General features: G+C 41.6%; 1 protein-coding gene across 1 annotated transcript in view; it reads right to left on the bottom strand.

Moving 5' to 3' along the window:
- KLF3 (Kruppel like factor 3) overlaps positions 1 to 20,120 on the bottom strand; it is an 82,277-nt gene that overhangs the window by 22,024 nt on the left and 40,133 nt on the right. Inside the window, exon 2 of the mRNA XM_040335135.1 lies at positions 4,405 to 4,492. Coding sequence (XP_040191069.1) covers positions 4,405 to 4,461 — 57 coding nt within the window. The 5' untranslated portion in view covers positions 4,462 to 4,492. The remainder of the gene's footprint in view (positions 1 to 4,404; positions 4,493 to 20,120) is intronic.

Raw genomic sequence — 20,120 nt, forward strand, 5'->3', positions numbered from 1 at the left:
GTACAGAAGCACAGTGACAGCATTTGGCTCCATATCCCTCACCTCGCAGGTTACATTTATTAGGAATAATGGAATTATCATTTGGCCAGAACAAGGCATTGGTTCCAAAGTAAATGCAGACTGCTGTGAACAGTCCATCGGTTGCCAATTTGCTTCCTCGTCTCATTAATGCACACACTTTAAAAAGCAGCATTTTGTAATTCAATCGGCAGGATATAAAGAAATAGAAATATAGGGGCTAAAATACTTTCCATTTGTTGGGCTAAAACTTGGGCTCCCACCAAAACAGGTTACCTGTGTTCGGGAATTGGTCATGTGGTCTTCTGCAGTGAAGAGGACCTTGGAGGACTGATATCAGAAGATTGCTAAAGAACATGCTCTGACTAGCTAGCTCATCTGTCCCACATCATCCCTTAGCAGAGACCATGTGACCAATGCCATTGCCAGATTCCCATTTTTACCAGTAAAAGGTATGCTGGGCATCATTCAAACCAGGAAACTGAGGATATCTAGTTGTGAAAAGGAAATTACTTCTGTCAACAGTTCTGGACTGAAGGAGTGTATTGTAGGATTTAAATTTTGACATTTAAAAATAAAATTATTCTGTAGTTGGGCTATAAAGCCAGTGGCCCGAAACCTATTTTCTGGAGGTCATCAAACTTCTTTTGCAACAGGATAATTGTAGGTAAGTGGTCTCCTCTTTTAGTTTAACGACCCTCAAATTTGCAGCTTCTCTTTTTTATCCCCACAAGCCAATAGAAAACCCCAAATTGTATTTTAATAAAAAAAAACTGTTGCACAACCTATTTAGATCTATGCATGTGCAAAGAGGTGGAATTTTTTTGAAAGGCTCGGCAGGTGTGTTGTCATAAGTCAACATAGTTTCATTGCGTGTTTACATGCATTTCGATGTGTGTTTTCAATGTATATATTAATTTAGAATAGATAGGTTTAGCAACCATTGACAAAGAATTCTTAAAGTGGTTGTTAAGCCACTATCTCATCTTTATATCATCCCCTTTGTCAGATAAAAAGCTGAATTCTAGTGCCTGTACTTTATTAAAAACAATAAACAACTTCTACCTGTTTTAACAGCATCTCCCAGCGATAAGATGACTCCAAGCTCTCAACTCTCCCCGTCTGATATCTCCAGTGGGCGGGGCCGAGATTCCCCTGCTAACGTCACCAAGGGAGGAGAGGAGCTGAGAGCCTGGAGTCATGTGATCACTGGAAGACACTGTTAAAACAGGTAGAAATCTTTATATATATCTATCTATATATATATAGATATATATATATATATGTATATATATATATATATATATATAACAGACACTAGGACTAGGCTTTTTATCTGACAGAGGGGATGATATACAGATCAGTTCGTTTTGAAGCAGTGGGGAGAGGAGCAGATCCGCAATAGTGAGGGATAACAGGCAGGGAGGGGAGGGGGGAGGAGGAGGACAGAGGAGCATATGACAGAGACCTGTACATTGACAACGGTGTCAGGGCTCAGCAGCCCTGATATATTGTGGTCAAAGTACAGGGGAAAGGTAGAAATTGGCAGGATCAGCCAGGTATTTCAGGTGATACAGGGGGCCAAATGACATAACAAAGGCACTGTGCTGTATAACATGCTTTAAAGGAACAGGATCTTTATCTATTTTGGATTAACAAACGCTTTAATACATGTTGCCAAAGCATCAAACATGTTCTAGGTGTTTTTGATACTCTGCCATTGACTTATATAGGCCTCCCAGTGTGCTAAAATGCAGAAAAAACTGAGATGTTGTATTTTTCAAAAAGCACTGCTCCCCTGAGATGGGAACCGACCCTATTTTTATTAAGGGACAATTGCACACATGTCTTAGTGCATTGCAATGGGTGTGTTAAAGTGTAAACAGTCTAAATGGGCTCCAAAATAAAAACATTCTGCTGACATGCAGAAACATGGATGAAGATCGTTACAGCTACTTTTTTGAGTTGTAGTTCTGAAGTAGACTTAAAACTACAGCGGAGGGAAAACCTATTTTATTCACGTCCTGCTAAAACAATTACTGCTGTCTAAGTATCGACATCCTGCCTGCGGGGCAATTACATCCGCTCCGTGAGACACAAGTCTTCTGAAAAGTCAGTGAGAAAAGCAGACAAGGTGATGTGACTGTTGGGAGTCTTAGGCTGGCTCAGACTCCGGACCGGTTCTTCATTAGCAGCTAACTTGTAGGACACTAGTGTGAGCCGGGAACCTGCTGCCAGCATTGGCAGGAACTGCAGGAAAGATTCAGAACATTAACAGCAGACTGGCTTCTGTTTTCTGCTACACAGCTATACATAAATCCAATTCCTGGAGCCCCAGTATGTAATAACAGTCGCTGGACACTGTCTAATACATAGATCAGAGTACTTCTGAAAAACTATGTTATATAACAGTGCACAAATGCCTTGGGGAAAGGAGAACATTCAATGTGTATGAATTTCTGTACTGGGAGTAGACAAGTACACAAGCAGATGTGTTACCAATGAAATCATGTGTGGCCTGACAACAGAGCTTTTTAAGTGGAACCCCAACCCCAACATTCTTTTGGTTGCGGAAGTGACACAAAAAAAAAGAAAGGTTTTGTGTTTCACCCAAATTGCTGCTTTGGGGAAAGTAGTAATTGGAAGCTGAAAAAGTCCTTAACAGCAATACCGTTCTAACCATTTCTTTCTCTAACAAAGCTTTTTGCTTCCTGTAACCCTGTTTAGCTGGTCGCACACTTTACAATTTGATTGTACAATATCTGTATAAATCATATTTAGATTTACCATTAACTATATAATAGGAGGCTAAACCTAAACAATCCATTCAGTCAGTACCAAATCAGGCAGGCCTCTGCACTACACTGCACTTTATGGTAGGTCTAAAGGAGATTGTATAATATGAACTTAGAGTTTATGGTCAGCTTTAGGCCGGCAATACACGGTGCAGGAAAGAAATTTGCATGATTCCCCCATCATTACAGACATTGGGGTAGATTCAGCTACATTTGCTTTTTTTTTACGGAGGCGCATCGCACCGTTTTGCGGCTGCGCCTCCGCAAATTAACTGCGCTACGCTCAATTCACAGAGCAGTAGCTCCGTAAATTGCGTGTGCGCACCGGAAAACTGCCCGGCGTAAGCGCGCGTAATTTAAATGATCCCATAGGGGGCGTGGATCATTTAAATTAGGCGCGTTCCCGCGCAGAGCGTAGTGCACATGCTCCGTCGGGAAACTTTCCCGACGTGCATTGCGGTAAATGACGTCGCAAGGACGTCATTTGCTTTAAAGTGAACGTGAATGGCGTCCATCGCCATTCGCGATTCACTTACGCAAACTACGTAAATTTCAAATTTCGCGACGCGGGAACGACGGGTAAACTAGCAGGAGCAGCCTTACGCGAAACCCGACGGACGTAAACGACGTAAACTGCGTACGCAGGGCTCGCGCAACGTTGTGAATCGGCGTTAGTATGCAATTTGCATATTATACGCTGACCACTACGGGAACGCCCCCTAGCGGCTATCGTAAGAATGCAGCCTACGATACGATGGCATAAGAAGCCTTATGCCATTCATATCTTAGGCTGCCGTCTGCGTAACGAGGTTCCTGAATCAGGAGCATTCTTAACGCCGGCGCAAGTAAGCAATTGCGCTGCGTAACTATGGTTACGCAGACGCAATTGCTTCTTGAATCTAGGCCAGTGTTGACAGGGGAATCCCTCCTGCCAAGCCATTGTCTGTTCCTGGAAATGAACGGGGGGGGAAGGGTGGGAGGGGGAAGCCACCCGCTGGGAGAAGACAGTAATTATTGCTCGCAGCTATAGCAGCCGCTAGTGATAATCGCAAGCAAATCCGGCAGGCTGGTTGTACCCAAGGTGATCAATCGACTTGGTACATTCAGACTGCCCATTAATGGTTCTAATTGTGTATGGCTGGCCTTAGAGAAATGTTTTCTTGCCTAAAGTGGCCAAAGAAAAACAGACTCCTCCATCCAAACAAACAAGGTGTACTAACCTAAAGCTGAACTCCAGGTAGGACCTACATTGCATGAGAGGCCACTGAGGAAGTTGACAATCACTGTATTAGTCAGCGCTACTGGAGTGATAGCCACGACCTTCCAGGTTCTGTGCTGAGCGGCTTCCCCAATACACACTGACCATGGGGGGGTCATCTTGTATGATACATATGCTGCTCGCACAGGACCTCGAAAATTGCGGCCATCACTGTGCATTGGTACAAGCTGGACTATTGCAAGTAAGCAATGAAGATCATACCAAGAGTTCAGCTTTAGGTTAGCCAATAAAGGATATCACATAATCAATGGCCAACATGATACAATGCTCTACTATAGCTATGCTAGGAAACAGATATAATAAACGACATACCATTTGCATGGGCTCCATGGCCTCCTGCTTAATGGGTACTGGATCAAACATCAGCATTATGACATCAATACCACTTTTGTGTTCTTATCTGAAAAATAGAAGATGAAACATTGTTACAACTTTGCAGTCCAAAACATTGTTTTGCAGCAGATTAGATACAGAAACAAATGAAGCACTAAGGCGTCATTCACACCTGAGCGTAGCAATTTACTGGCGTTATTTGGCCATTTTCTTTAAAGTGTTTTGCTGCTTTTTACAAGCATTTTAGAAGTGCATTAGAAGCGTTTTATAGCTTCAGCCGTTTTTGTTTAGCAAATAGAAAGCACTAGACTAGGGTGAGAATAGGGCGAGTAAATTAGGTGGTGTAGAGCTGCTATTTAAGGAGAAAACACGCGTAAAATGCTCAAACGCTCAGCCATTTCTATTGAAGTCTATGGGGCCAAAAATGCTTGTACTCTGCCAAAAAGAAGCTCATGTACATTTTTGAGTGACAGGCATTTTGTTTCAGGCGACAGAACGCTCAGGGAACGGGGGCCATTGAAATGAATGGGATTTGGCCTGTTGAGCGTTTTAGAGCTAGAAGCTTCAAGCAGAAAATCGCTCAGGTGTGAGCGGGGCCTTAGGGGTAGAAAAGTAAAGCTGGAGAGTGCAAAATCAGGTGCAGCTCTTCATAGAAACCAATCAGCTTCCATGATTTTTTGGCAAAGTTTAACTGAGCAAGCTGACGTTAGAAGCTGATTGGCTACCATGCAGAGCTGCACCAGATTTTCACTCTCCAGTTTTAGTAATGAACTTCCTAGTGAGAATGTCAGCATTGCCATCTTCGGTGTTTCACATTCTGAAAAAAATAAATAAACTGTAAGCCTTCTGTCAATACTCCGTATAAACCGAGAATGATGTAAATCCACGCCGAGACACCCAACGGCAGACTAGCTCACAAATTTTGGGCTTAACAATTGGTGTAGAACAGAGGCTTGTATAAACAATCATGTATGAATATTCTAATACAGACAGATCGGATGTTTTCTTATATTCTGAGGGCTCCTACACACGGCCGAGTTTCTCGGCACAAACCAGCAAGACGCTTGCTGTTTTTTTTTTTGCCGTGGAAACTGGTCGTGTGTACACTTTTCGACGAGGAAACCGACGAAGATCTCGTCGGGCCAAAAAGAGAACATGTTCTCTATTTCCTTGACGGCAATGGGAAAATTTGTCTCGCTGAGATCCTCCGCGGCTTCACAAGAAACTCGACGAGCAAAACGATGTGTTTTGCCCGTCGAGTTTTTAGGCCATGTGTACGCGGCCTGAGACAATCAATATGTACCAGTGGAAAAATAAGATCAACGTGCTCTGTTTAAAATGATATAATGAACACAATTCACATACACTTGCTTCACCATGAGTGATGAGAACCAGTTAACCCTACCATGGACCTCCAGCTAATAGATCATAAAATGCAGTAAAAATACACCAGCCATTTATAGTAAAAGGTTTTTGTTAAAAAAAAAAATATTATTATTCTAAAAAGAGCAGACCGTCCAAACCCTAATATTTTTTCAGGTTAAAACACTCTCGTCCAGTAAGCCCTACATTTATTTATTTATATATATATATATATATATATATATATATATATATATATATATATATATATATATATATATATATATATATATATATGTTTTTTTTATATATATATATATATATATATATATATATATATATATATATATATATATATATATATATATATATATATATATAAATTAATATATGTTTAAATATAAAATGTATAAAATATATACATTTTAATATATATATACATTTTTATATATGTGCTTGTCTGGCAAGTCCTACACTAACAATTGGTTGTATATATATATATATACAACCAATTGTTATTGTAGGACTTACCAGACAAGCACATGCTTGGTGAGATGTTTGCTTGCACAGTGAAAAGATCAGTAATAAGACTAAAGAGTTCCTGTGACTCTGCTCTCTCCTTATAGAATCCGCCTTTCACTGCTGCTCAACTGACCGGCTTTCTTATGCTGTTTCTACTTTTCCTAGTTTGAGCTCTGCTGTAGAGTGCATTTTACTTCCTAAGCTAGAGTGCTTTTAATATATCCAACATGCTCTGATACTAACATTGATTGCATGACACTGTCCCTTTGTCGTTAATATAAAAAGAAAGGTGTTGCCTGAAACTTACAATGGATAAACCCTCATTTACATAAGGCACCTGTGTGCTCTAGGCATTTAGTATGATAGTATAGTGTGGCGTTGATTGGGATTATAGAGAGAATTCTATTGCACAAAGGAATATATGCTGCATGGTCTACAGAAAAAAGCTGACCGAGGTCATCTGAGAATAGTTTTTGTGTCGTTGCTACAAAACAGAATTTTACTTCCTCAAGCGTTTTTTGCTTTGACACAGAATTATACAGGAGGTAACAAATCTGCTTATTACTATATGAAAGTAGAACAGGAAATTAATGTTCTTTTGATACAAGATCTGCTCCGATAAAATGTACTTTGACAACTGGGTCAAGGTGACAAAAAAAGGGGGTGAATTATTTGTTACTAATGCAATAAAAGACGAATTTTGCCTTTAGACAGAATTTAATTTTGCTCACCTACTCATACCTTTAAATGGCCAGTAGGTGGCATTGGTTTGTTGTGCCATGACAAGATGCCACCTAGCAGAAGTAGTGAGATAAAAGACACCTCTGTATGTTATACTCCTATGTAGGTCTCTTGTACTGTGAAAATAACAGATTTTGTGTGCTATGTTACTCAAAATCAAATCAATTTGTGAAATGTCAATACATTTAATGCAGTTTTGCCTTAGTATTAGATCACATTACAGGCAGTTGGGAGAAGCCTACAATATGACTGCACTAGGGGTGACCATCTATTAATCCAAAATGTTTTTTTTTTTTATAAAGACAACCCATAAAGATGCTCTGTTGATCTCCACTCGCAGATACATTTTATTTAAAGGCAAAATTCTGGCTATTCTAATCATAAAATTATTTTCACTATTTGCTATGCTTTTTCATCCTCATCATCAGCCACAGCAATCCCAAAACACAGCAATCTCAAAACATAGCAATCCCAAAACACCCGTTGGCTTATATAAAGGGCAAATGACATCTGCAGATATACACATGTAATGCCCCATACACACGATCGGGATTCCCGTTGGTAAAAAATCCGCTGGGACTCCTGGGGGGAAAACCGAGAACCTGCTTTGTAACTTTCCCCCTGTACACACCAGAGGTTTCCCCGTCGGGAAAACTGCGGTGAGAGCTTTGGCCGGGAATCCCGGCCGTGTGTATGCTTCACCGCAGTGTTTCCCATAGGGAAACTACCCGGAAAAAGACCGCCGGGAATCGTGGCAGGAAAAAAGAGAACATGTTTTCATTTTTCCTGCTGCGATTCCCGGCGGTTTTCCTGTCGGAAAAAACTGCCATGGAGCATACACACGACCAGTTTTCCAGGCCAAAAGCTGTCTTGGCAGTTTTCCCGACGGGGAAACTGGTTGCGTGTACGAGGCATTAGAGCAGTGATTCTCAACCCTATAGTGCCGTGACCCTTTGATAAAATTTCCCAAGTTGTGGGGACCCCTAACAGTAGTTGGGATGAGTGGCAATGCTGGGGAGAGTTCTGATAGGCCAACTTAGGTGCTCTTGATCAAGGTCATCTGCTGATCTGAGAACTGTAGTGGGGACTTTTAATGGCAACTCTAATCACAGGCAGTGTTACTCTCTGTCTCCAGCTTTGTGGTGTCACGTAGCGGTGACACCTATGCTGAAATCAGCAGATAGGTTCTCCTCCAGCCCCTCCCACTTCACATTCCTCACCAGTCAGCTGACCTCTAGTCTCTGCCCCAAACGCATGTCGTGAACTAAATGGGCGGCTGTGAAAAGGCTGAGTCGGCGGCCGCGGGGTCCAAGAACAGCCCAGCTGGGCGGCCACGAAAAGGCTGGAAGAGTGGTGCGGGCTTCAGGAACATCCCAGGATTCGGTGACCCCTGGCAAATCATCATTCGACCCCCGAGGGGGTCCCGACCCCCAGGTTGAGAACCACTGCTTAGAGGTTCAGGAGTCAAAGATATTTCAGATAGGTCACACAAGGGAGGTGATAGCTTCCTGCAGTCCCATGGTGAGACACTACAGATAACCTGTATCCTTTGCAGGCCAATGTGTCATGACCTATAAGAGCCTTTCTCAACCATTTTACCCCTGAAATAATTTTCAGATCTCAGGAAACCCTTACATTGGGTGGGGTCCATGACGAAAAGCCTTTTACATTGGTGGACAGAAAGCAAGAATGCCACCCTTACTAAAAAAGATCATTAGTGTCATGGCGCTCGCTTGGCCAAGTGGTGTTGGTCCTGGAACTATGCAGGAACCATCAAATGTGAGGTTTCTCAATTCATTGGGGGCTCAATGACAAACATGCCTCTTAGATTGATGGTCAATAGAAAGAATTCAACCCTATTGCTTAGTACACGCGTAAAGAAAATTAGACAAAAAATACCACTTTCGAATCGATTGTACGGTAATCTGATCGTTCGCACACAGCTTTTAAGAGCCAATCACGACAGTTCATGCAAAATTACCTGAACAAAATTGTTTCTTGTACGATACCAGAAGACGACACATGCTCAAAAACAACAGAATACATTACATCACTACTGAAGTTGTATTCTGTTGTATGAGAGTTTTCGTAACTTTAGTAACTTTTTATATAAGAATAGCATGAAAAAAAACAAAAACATGGAGGTATGTCTTTGGCTTGACCAAGTGGTGTTGGTCCTGGAAAAATATGAAGGTATCATCAAATGGGAGATGAATAAGCTGTAGCAACCTCAAAAATTACAGAATACATTACATCACTTCTGAAGTTATATTCTGCTGTATTAGAGTTTTCGTAACTTTAGTAACCTCTTCATTTTTGATATAAGAATAGCATAAAAAAATAAAAAACACGGAGGTATGTCTTTGGCTTGGCCAAGTTGTGTTGGTCCTGACAAAATATGAAGGTACCATCAAATGAGAGATGAATATGCTGTATTCCTCCAACCTCTGGAGGAACCATAAGGTAGAAAGCTCTAACAAGCAGGGCTGAGCAAACTGTTGGCGCTATATAAATCCTGTATAATAATAATAATAATATAGAGTCATTGAGAATGACTAACCTAATATACAGCAACATTACACAAGCTACAGATGAAATATCACGGGTTATGTTTTGGCTGGACCTGGTAGTCATGTTCAGTGGGTCTTCACAAACGAAATGTGTCTAGAAAAGCCAGCTACGCGTTTTAATTCCCATACTAAACATCAGACAGCTCTCTTTTTGGGACTAAACAAGTTATAAACATTTATAAGGAAACAGGAGCCACCACAGCCGTAAAAAGACAGGAGATAAAATAAACAAGGAAGGACTGCTGACACGGCAATGATCATAATATTCTTGGGTAGTCTGTATGACCTTTGCTCAGATTTGCATAAAACTCTCCATAGCTGCTGCATTCCTAGAATCAAGTGGTCCATATCATTGCACTGCTACTGTAAGTTTCCTTATAGACCTCCGTAAATCTTTTCACACAGTCTATTTCTACGGTGCAGACAGGCAGGGCTATGCTTTCTATGTTCTTGTTACTGTTGATAAGTGTGATGGTGAAAGGTCATATGACATCAGTGTGTGTTTTTTAATACATGGCTGTTTTGATGCCCTATCATGGTGAGCACAATACTTTGGCTCTATATTTGAACAAATTATTTTTCCGGGGTTGCCGGTAATTTCCCGATCAAGCATGAAAAGTGTCTTAGCTGTAGCTGCGTTGACCCGTGTTAGGCGAGAGAGAAGCAGATACAGATCTTGGACAATACTCAATACTGTAACCTAGTTGTTTTGTAAATTTTGCATTTTAATAAGCTACACTATTAATCATTCATGTTTCAGGGTTTCCAATAACTCTGTGTTAATAATTTTGCAGTCTTATCAGTCACGGGCACACACAAGGTCACTTTATAGGATTAACTCTTTGAGTTCCACTAGATGGGATAAGGCTTCCCTTTTGGAGGGACAGCCTCTACGTATTTGGGAACTAAGCCATATGTCAGAGGGGCGATTCTGCCGTTGGAGATAAATCGCCAGGGACAGGATCACCAAAGAGGCTGCCTGGCTGTCCCTATGGAATCACTTACTCTTTAGGTCAGACGCAGCAAGATTTGCTGAATCTCAAATGCTTGCGATAAAGAGAGACATCTTGCTGCCTTAGCTACAGAGAGATTGATTCCATAAGGACAAACAGGAATCCTTTTAACAATCCTGCCGTTGACAATTTGGGGTAACTCCCAGCGGTAGAGTCACCCATCTGAAATCAGCCTTAAGGTGTTGTAAAGACAAACATATTTTCCTCTTAAATTAAAGTCTGACAGTAGCTGATAAAGTAAAAAGTAATGTTTTGCATTATAACTAGTTTGATACCTGTTGAAATCAAGCTGTTTTATTCACCTCCAGCACTCCTGAATCGTTATTCTCACTGACTTCCTGGTTTGCGTTGCGCATTCATTCTTGCTACATCACGGCCTAATGGGAACTACAGTTCCCATTAGGCTTAGCCTCCATGCCTTTGAGGGATAAGAGAGCATCTTCACGCAGGGCTGTAGTCATAGGGAGGGGGTGAGCACATTCTGCTTTCCACCATGCAAAACGGCTCAGATGCTGGTGGAAAGCAAGAAGAGGAGTGACAGGAAATGGCATTTTCAAACCTGGATTACTGTATTTTGGAGGTCAAAAGGAAAAACGAGGTAAGTGATATTTAAATGCTCTAGCTTACAGCAATCAATTGATCTAATAAAAAAACGAACCTTTAGTGTTCCTTTAAGCCTCGTACACACGACCGGTTTTCCTGCCAGAAAAACTGCGGGGAGAGCTTTTGGCCAGGAAAAACTGGCGGTGTGTAAGCTTCCTCGCAGTTTTCCCAACAGGAAAACTGCCGGGAATCCCAGCGGGAAAATAGAAATAAAAATACATGCACATTTCTCTCTGTTTTATCCCTCCAAAGGCCCTGGAAGAAAGAAAAATACCTGTTTATCTGCCAGGAATTCACCCAGCTCCTAAGACCTCTTGTGGGCTGACAACACACATCTGTTTGGAGGAGTGGTGTCAGCCCTGCCCATTGTCTTTTGCTAGAACCACTAAAATCACTCCTTATTCTATTTTCTACAACATAGGCACAAATTATTCTGCAGCCCTAAGATAATAACCAGTACAGCTAATCAAACTCTTTGAGATAAAATAGCACAAGACACACAATGACCAACAGCAAATTTTTAAGTTATGCCAAAACACTTTCATTTATATATTTAACACGCCAAAAGGGAGAAAATAAGTCAATTGCAGGGATTACCATACACTTTAAAGCCACCCATAAGTAAATTTATACAGCATGGAATATACATTTAGTGGCCCTTTAAACTGTCTGTTGGTACTGCAAACCCTCTATTTTCTCTCCGAATACTAGTATATTATACTATATAATACTCCATGTATATTGGTTGAAATTTCACTGTGGATGGAATAGCTGTTGTGTTTAATTCCACATACTGTACAGCTGTCTGCTCATGTAAAGGGATAAGCACCCCCTTGCAGAATCCTGAACATGAACCTCTACAGACATGTTCATAAAATCTCATAACACATCTGTGTTGGTAATCAGACATCTCTGCATAGGATATCCGAAAAATCCTTCATTTTCTGTAATTCGCTCTCTTCCTCTGGCTTAAAAAAAAGAAAAAAAAAAAAAGAAAGTCTGTGCAGGGGATTGCCAGATGTTGCCGTGTGGGGGCTGTGTGGAATTGTCTGCTGTGGAGTGCGGACCTTGGAGATCAACAATGAGAAGGGAAGACGAGGGGGGCCACACAGTCCCGGTTCTGACCTTTTCCCCAGCACTTCCTCTGATGTGTTGTAGACATATTGGGCTTTAACCACCTCTGACTAAGGCAGGCCTGTAAATCATTACAAAAGCACTGCAGGCACCACGGGTGCTGGAGGGTTTAAGGCTGACTGAAACTATGTAGGAAAAGTAGCCAGTAAGGAAGGCTACTCCAAAACATCCCATTAAAGGACGGCATCCAAAAACTCGGATTTATCCATTTAAATGTGTACATGTTCCCACAAATACAGCTATTTCAATATATTGTATATGTATACACGCACACATACATACACACACACATATATATATTTGTATTAAGAATAAATATATATAAGTGTTTACTTATCACTGGCCTTTCTTGATTCTGTTTGTCATTGGTTTCGTTATTTTAGATTAGATTAGTTAGGCCCCATCCACACTTATGCAACGCAAGAACGTGTCCGATATCGTACATGTTACTGCAATGCACAAAAGATAATGGCACCCCAAATGCACCAGAAATGCACGTGTAATAAACCAGAGATTGACAAATTTGCTCTGAATCTAGGAGCCAGCTAAATAAAAGTTAGGAAGCAGTTTTCTAAATTAGCTGCCCAGAACTGCATCTCCGGAGCATCGGGCAATAGTAATTGCTCACGACTAATGCCAAATGGGAAAAAAAAGTTGATTTTGTTTGTTTTTCAAATAAGTAATTTCACCTTCACTGATGTGCGCTGATGAGGTTGCACTGATGATCTGGCACTGATGGGTGGCACTGATAAGCTGCACTGATGAGGTGGCACTGATATGCACTCCCCGCCCACTCACTGGCAGTAAGGAAAGGGCGACAGATCAAGCCCGCAAACCAAGCTGTTAAACTGGGAAGGAGATGTTGGAGGTGGGCGGGTGGCAGTGAGAGCAAGCAAGGGAAGCCCTCAGCCATGCTTATCACAGCCCCACCCACCAGAAGACAATGCCGGCTCCCAAAAAAGGAGCGAGTATCCCACTCCAGCAGGCCGCAAACCCAGGGTCTTAATTACCCACCAGCCTTAGTCTGCATACCCACGGGTGGTGACGATGACACATGAGGAGAATCAAGACCGCTGCTGCAGTATAGCCCAGGCGCCAGGAAGCAATTCCCACTGGTTCTGGCGACCTGGCGCCTGGGATTTGTCGAGCCCTGAGCTAAACTACACTGCAACAAATATTAACTTGTTGACATGTGTTGTAGTGTGATGTGATTACAGAAAAATGTGTCCACGCTTCTTTTGTGTGATTGTCATTCATGCAGAAGGCAGATCACAAAAATTAATGGGGTTCCCAGAACGGTACACACCTAAACGTGCCCGTACATGCACAGATGTGAATGGAGCCATTTTTTTTATTTAAAAATAGACACATGAAAACACACTGTACTGTACATAGAGTACTACTTATTTTGTCTTATAATGCCATTGTGAATTGTGGGACATGTTCATGTATGGGAAATGTTCATTCTACTCATTTGCGAATGTCCGAACTTTGCTTCTCTTTATGAAGTTCTTTTCATAGATGTCTGTGGAATGCTAACACAGATTCCACATAACTGGAAGTACCCGACTATTTGTTCCTCAATTCATTGGTATTGATTTACCAAAGGCAAATGGGCCGCTTACGTTGCAAGGGAATTTTCATTTCAAATGGGAATTTTCCCGTAGCTTAAAGCGGGGGTTCGCCCTGTTAAAAAAAAAAAAAAAGTTTTTTTTTATTAGACAATTAAATTCGGCATCGTAGCGCGAGCTACGGTATGCCGGTCTTACATTTTTTATCCCCGTACTCACTGTGCTATCGTTGATTGAAGAATCCGGGGAATGGGCGTTCCTATGGTGAGAGAAGGTGATTGACGGCCGGCCCTGGCACGTCACGCTTCTCCGGAAATAGCCGAAATAGGCTTGGCTATTCACGGCGCCTGCGCATAGCCTGTGCGCAGGCGCTGTGAATAGCCGAGACCTACTCCGGCTGTCTTCGGGGAGCGTGACGTGCCAGAGCCGGCCGTCAATCATCCTCCCTCTCCATAGGCACGCCCATTCCCCGCGGGAGTCGGATTCTTCAATCAACAATAGCACAGTGAGTACGGGGTTTAAAAATTTAAGACCGGCATACCGTAGCTCGCGCTACGATGCCGGAAGTAATGGAATAATGGGGTGAAGGAGGGTGAACTACCGCTTTAATAAATGAGGTCAAAGTTCACTTTGCAAAATACCTAATTACATGTGAGAAACACACAAAAAAAAAAAGAAGATGTTTGCTTGCACACTATTGGATGATGGAAATCAGCAGAGTTTCACCACGTTCACTAAGCTAAACAGAAAATCCCTTGCAATGTGAACAGCCTAGTAAACCAACAACCATGGATCCATCTGGAGGAGCGTACAGAAGCATAAAAGAACAGGGCATGTGATAAATTGCCCAGCATAACAGTATGGCATTTGCCAGAAGGGCGAAAAGTCTGGAATTACACTTTACAACGTAGCCGTGAACTTGAGGGATATAGTAATATAATTCACCCTTTATGGCTGACAACATCAGAATTCCGCTACTTGTATTTTCTGCAAAGTGATTTAAAGGAGGAGAACTGAACTTTTAAAACACAATTTTAATATCTCCACAGGCACTAGCTAATTATGTAAATATAACTCCGAACCTCCTTAGAGATAACACAGACAGCAGCTGAGTTTACAAAGCTGGGTATACAGTACATGCATATTTTCTTTTCTGTTCAACCAGCAGGGTGAACAAAAATAAACTAACAGAGCCCACAAGTGGGGACAATTGCCTCCCCGGTCAGAATACACAGATCAGCACTGCAGTCATTGGCTGCAAGCGCTGATCAAATGCTGGTTTTTCAGCAGGACCACTCAACAGAAGCCGGTCATTAGATTGGCTTCTGTTAAACAGAAAGCAGTCCATATGTACCAATATTTGTCCAGTTTCTGCTGAACATGCTGAATTTCGGGGGTGTATATCCTGCGTAACTCTTTCCAATGTTCTCTGAAACTAAGAAAGTTTTGTTTGGAGTTTCACTTTATCCAATGTATAATGGACACGGGGGGAGGGACATAGCTGACTCACTGTTAGCAACACCATAAAGAACAGCTAGATAGCAGATACTGCTCGATAATGGGCAGGGACATAGAAATGTTCTGTAGCCTTATCAAGCAATCAACTGCCATTGGTGTCAGCGAGGGCACATATAGTACACTAGGACTTCTGTTTCTGAATTTGGTGTTCTACTCTTTAACCAGTGAAGAATATTAGACGTTAATAGAATCAAAACCAATGTACAGTACAAAAGGAGAGTTGGGGCATAGTAAATGGCATTAATCACTGAAAAAATCCAATTGATTAAAGGCTACAGCATCTTTTGCTCATGTGCTCCCAATGGACGGGCCTCCACTGAGGGGTACCCTTACAGACTGACAGTGATACAGGGATTGACCTGAATACCTAAATGTAGCTTTTATGCTTTATTTCAAGAATGAAAACCTTGATTTCTAGGTTTGCTTTTGAAACAACATGTAATTATTTGTGGTTTGTTCACAGTGGTCATAAAGAAGTGAAATTTTGAGAGGGGAGAGGGGCCGAAAGTGAACTTTGCTCTGTTTTTTGTAGTTCTGAAAGTTAATTTTTAACATAGGGACCTTTCACACTGATCAGTTTTTGATCATTTTTTTTTTGTTACAAAATGTGGACGAAAAATGCATACCTTTAATTCCTATGGAACTCTCTACACCAATTAATTGCATTTTTTGTAAAGTTTTTTGTAAAGTTATGTTTGCTGCTTTTTTGGTGTGTGTTTGGTGCATTTTAGGGTCTGTTCACACTCATCAGTTTTTCAAAGTGGGCGATATGCGTTATTACCAAGTTTTTGCAACAGAGCAGCATTAAAGCAGCCAAAAATGCAACTGAAACCCAACTGACTGGTGTTAAAGTGGTTGTAAACCCTTATGCCCTGTACACACAAATGAGTTTCTCGGCGGTGAAAACACCGCTGAGAAACACAACGGGAAAACCGAGGCCCGGCTTGGTCCCTTTTCCCCGTGTACACATGAATGGTTTTCCCAACAGGTTTTCTCTTGGTCGAGAAAACCGTCCGTGTGTAGGCTCCCTAGCAGTGTTTCCCTATGGGAAAACTGCGAGCAAAAATACGCGATCCCAGACGAGAAAAATTTAGAGCATGTTCTTAATTTTCTCGTCGTGATTCTCTGCGGTTTTCTCGTCGGGAAAACTGCTGGAGAGCCTACACACCTAATGACGATGAGAAAACTGATTGTGTGTACGTGGCTTTACAATCCACTTTATATAATAAGGCTTATAATATAATAAGGCTTACCTGTAAGCTACCAGTATCTGCATGTGCCAAAGTCATCGGCTCGAAGCGATGGCACGTACATACCGTTGCTTCAGTGAGTGTGCCGTTACAGGTGACGTCATTGCGGCTTTGGCCAATCACAGCGTCGTAGATGCGATACCCGGAAGTAACTCCGGGAGCGATGTTGCCGGCGGTGCTGTGTATGGGCACCGCAGCGGGGCTTTGATCCCAGGATTACATAATGAGCTAGCATGCTATGCTCATTATGCCTTTGTCTTGCAGGTCTTAGTTTTTTATTTTTATTTTCTGCCTGGGTTTACAACCACTTTGAGGCCCCGTACACACGACCGAGTTTCTCGGCAGAATTCAGCCAGAAACTCGGTTCAGAGCTGAATTCTGCCGAGAAACCCGGCCGTGTGTACACTTTCGGCCAAGGAAGCCGACGAGGACCTCGGCGAGGAAATAGAGAACATGTTCTCTATTTCCTCGTTGTTCAATGGCAAACGTCGGCCCGCCAAGTTCCTCGGCGGCTTCCACACTGAACTCGACGAGGAACTCGATGTGTTTGGCACGTCGAGTTCCTCGGTCGTGTGTACGGGGCCTGAGAGTTCCACAGAATTTAAAGGAATGAATTTTTCTAACTAAAAAACGGTGTGAAAATCAAAATGTTTGTGTATCTTTTTTGTTACTGCAGTGCAAACTTTGCTAAAAAAAAAAAAATCTTGGATATTTTTAGTGAAGAACGTACAAAGTATCTCCTCAAATTAGCAACTTCCCACTAACTTATTTTTATAACGTCTTTCCTGCAGGTGCTACCAGCTAAAGCAAACACCACATGCACATAATGATCACTGAATCACTTAATAAAAGAACACTTCCCATACTCAAATCTACTTATTTCAAATATTCAGGGTTAGCCCTGGTTCACACTTTGTGGTGTGGGGAATCGAAAGTGTGATTTTGAATAGGAATCGCACTGCATTCCTGTTCACATCAAATGCGAACAAACCTGAAAACTAAAAAGGACTCCTTTAAAAATTATAGACAAAATAAATTAAATCAATACATCTCTGTAGTACATACACATTTCCCTAGGTTTTACAACTTCCAAAAACAGGGCAAGTATGGAAACATAGCCATTGATCTGTCAAAAATCCAGTGTGCACCATCTCCATGTTTGTGCTAACACAGTTCTTTTGCTGCAATAAAATCAAAACCAGTGTTGGCAGCCTTGCTAGCTGAACTACCTGCCATCCTTCTCTCTCCCACTCCACATGAATACATTTCTTTTCTATAAAAAAAAAAAGATTGTAACCTTGACTCCTGAAGCCTGCCCAAACACTATTTAGGAAAAGGGCTCTTGGTATATGTAGCTCTGGGGGCATGTCTATGTTGTCAGAAACTGAGCTCCCAGCAGCTACTCCTGCAATAATTTTAAAAGCCAGGTGATGACAATAGTAAGAGTAATAAAGGAAAAAAATTGGGTCATGACGAAGAGGGGAAAGGGAGGTTGTGGGGTAAATTTAGGGCAATACCTAGGCATAATTGGCCTCAAATGCACAATGATGACTGGAATTGCAAGTGAACCTAACACTTGTCAGCAGAAATGGGGGAAAAGTTCAAAAACAAGAATCCTAATCTTTGAAGGATCATAAATCGATCTGAGTAAAATGAAACGGCACCAAGAAGCAAGGGTTCTGGATTTAATGCCATTGTCATCCAGTAAAATGACATCCTTATATAATTGCTTGCATTCAAACTGATGCTGTTCACATTGCTTATGGATGGGTCTGTGCAACCTACCACTTATGTAGCAGTGTATGCTGGCAAGCATGGTGCCGGCTCTTGCAGCTTAGGCAGTCTTGTAGATGAATTAAAGAAGGATAAACGAAAACCACTGGTCATGCTGATGATCACCCTTGCTTAAGTGCTGTTCAAAAAGTGCAACAAAGTACCCATTCATTTTGCCAGAAATCTTGCAATCTGAGAACTTCCTGTGCTCCATGTCTGTACACAAGGAGGGGTTATGTAGATGAGGGGGAGGAGTTTAGAAGTCTGTTTTTGTAATCCATCAGAAATAAAGTAGACAGGGCTGACACCTTGTGCCTGTCAATTTAGGTTTGCGCCACGTCAAAGTCAGGAACCTACTATATGTCTAGCACATCAACGGTTATTTTTCTGTACTTGAAGTGTGTATAAAGGGATAAAACATGGGGAAACAGGCATGTATTCCAGAAATTTGCTAAAACTTTTTTCCCCCCCCCCATTTCACTATGACATATGCTTTAAGATACATACTTTGTAGAGGAAAGATTGTTATAATAGCATCACTGTACATTAGCAGCTATCAACACTTGTGAATTAGGTATGTGCCTTCAGCAGCTGGTGACCTCAAGGTGCATTTCAACAATGGCTGAGTAAGCAAGGTCATGCTGATTTACAAAAGCTAGCAAAGATTTTATCTTTGTGGTAACTATCTTTCATTCAGAACCAATGATATATCTTTTCAGTTTTGAAAATATTATACAATACAAAAAAGGGTAACATCCACTAAAATGGAAGCAAGGAACCTGCACAATGGACTGTACATACTATATGGCACTCATGGGCCAACAGCTAGAGTAAAAAAGTAAAAAGAGGAGCACCAGAAAAGACGACACACAAGATATGGGTTTACATTTGGACAAATAATGGTACATTTTTGTGGCAGAACTCAGCATTAAATACAACTCAGTTGGGCGTGCAACCGCCACTACTTCATTTCATTTACCTGTTCCTGGGGCAGCCTGGTCTTGGAGTATTACTGTGTCTGGTTGCCCATGTGTCTACATATACTAAAGCCAAAACAGTATTTTGAGGGCAACAAAAAAAGTTCTGCTTGGTTGCTTTGGGTTAAAGAATTTAGTACATGGCTACTTTCCAAAGGCAAATAATGGATGTTGGTGCCTCACAGTCATCAATAGCTAAAGCCCTTAACCAAGGAACTAACACAAGTCCATGGTGGAAATGTATTGTTGCCACAGATAAGTGGCTATCAAGACTTGCTGGTTCAACCCACCAGCTGGTCTGCAGTTCTGGACAATTTACAATCCCGTTCAAAAAGAGCGATTGCAATGTACATAACTGCACTCATTTCAGGTTGGCTAAGAGGTCATCCTCTTAATGATTGAAAATTGCATAGTTCGGCCTGTATTTTTTACATCTACAAGACTCTTTATATAAAGTATGTATACTACCATATTTACTACTGGAAATATTTAGGCTAAAATGTATAAACAGTATGCACTTTATTGTCAAAATAATGGTAACGCCTGCCTTTAAACGCACATGAACTTTATTGGCATCCCAGTCTGGGGCCTCGTACACACGACCGAGTTTCTCTGCAAAAACTTGCTGGGAGATATTTTTTTGCGAGGAAACCGGTCATGT

The sequence above is a fragment of the Rana temporaria genome, chromosome 1 (genome assembly GCF_905171775.1).
Source record: "Rana temporaria chromosome 1, aRanTem1.1, whole genome shotgun sequence".
Classification (NCBI taxonomy): domain Eukaryota; kingdom Metazoa; phylum Chordata; class Amphibia; order Anura; family Ranidae; genus Rana; species Rana temporaria.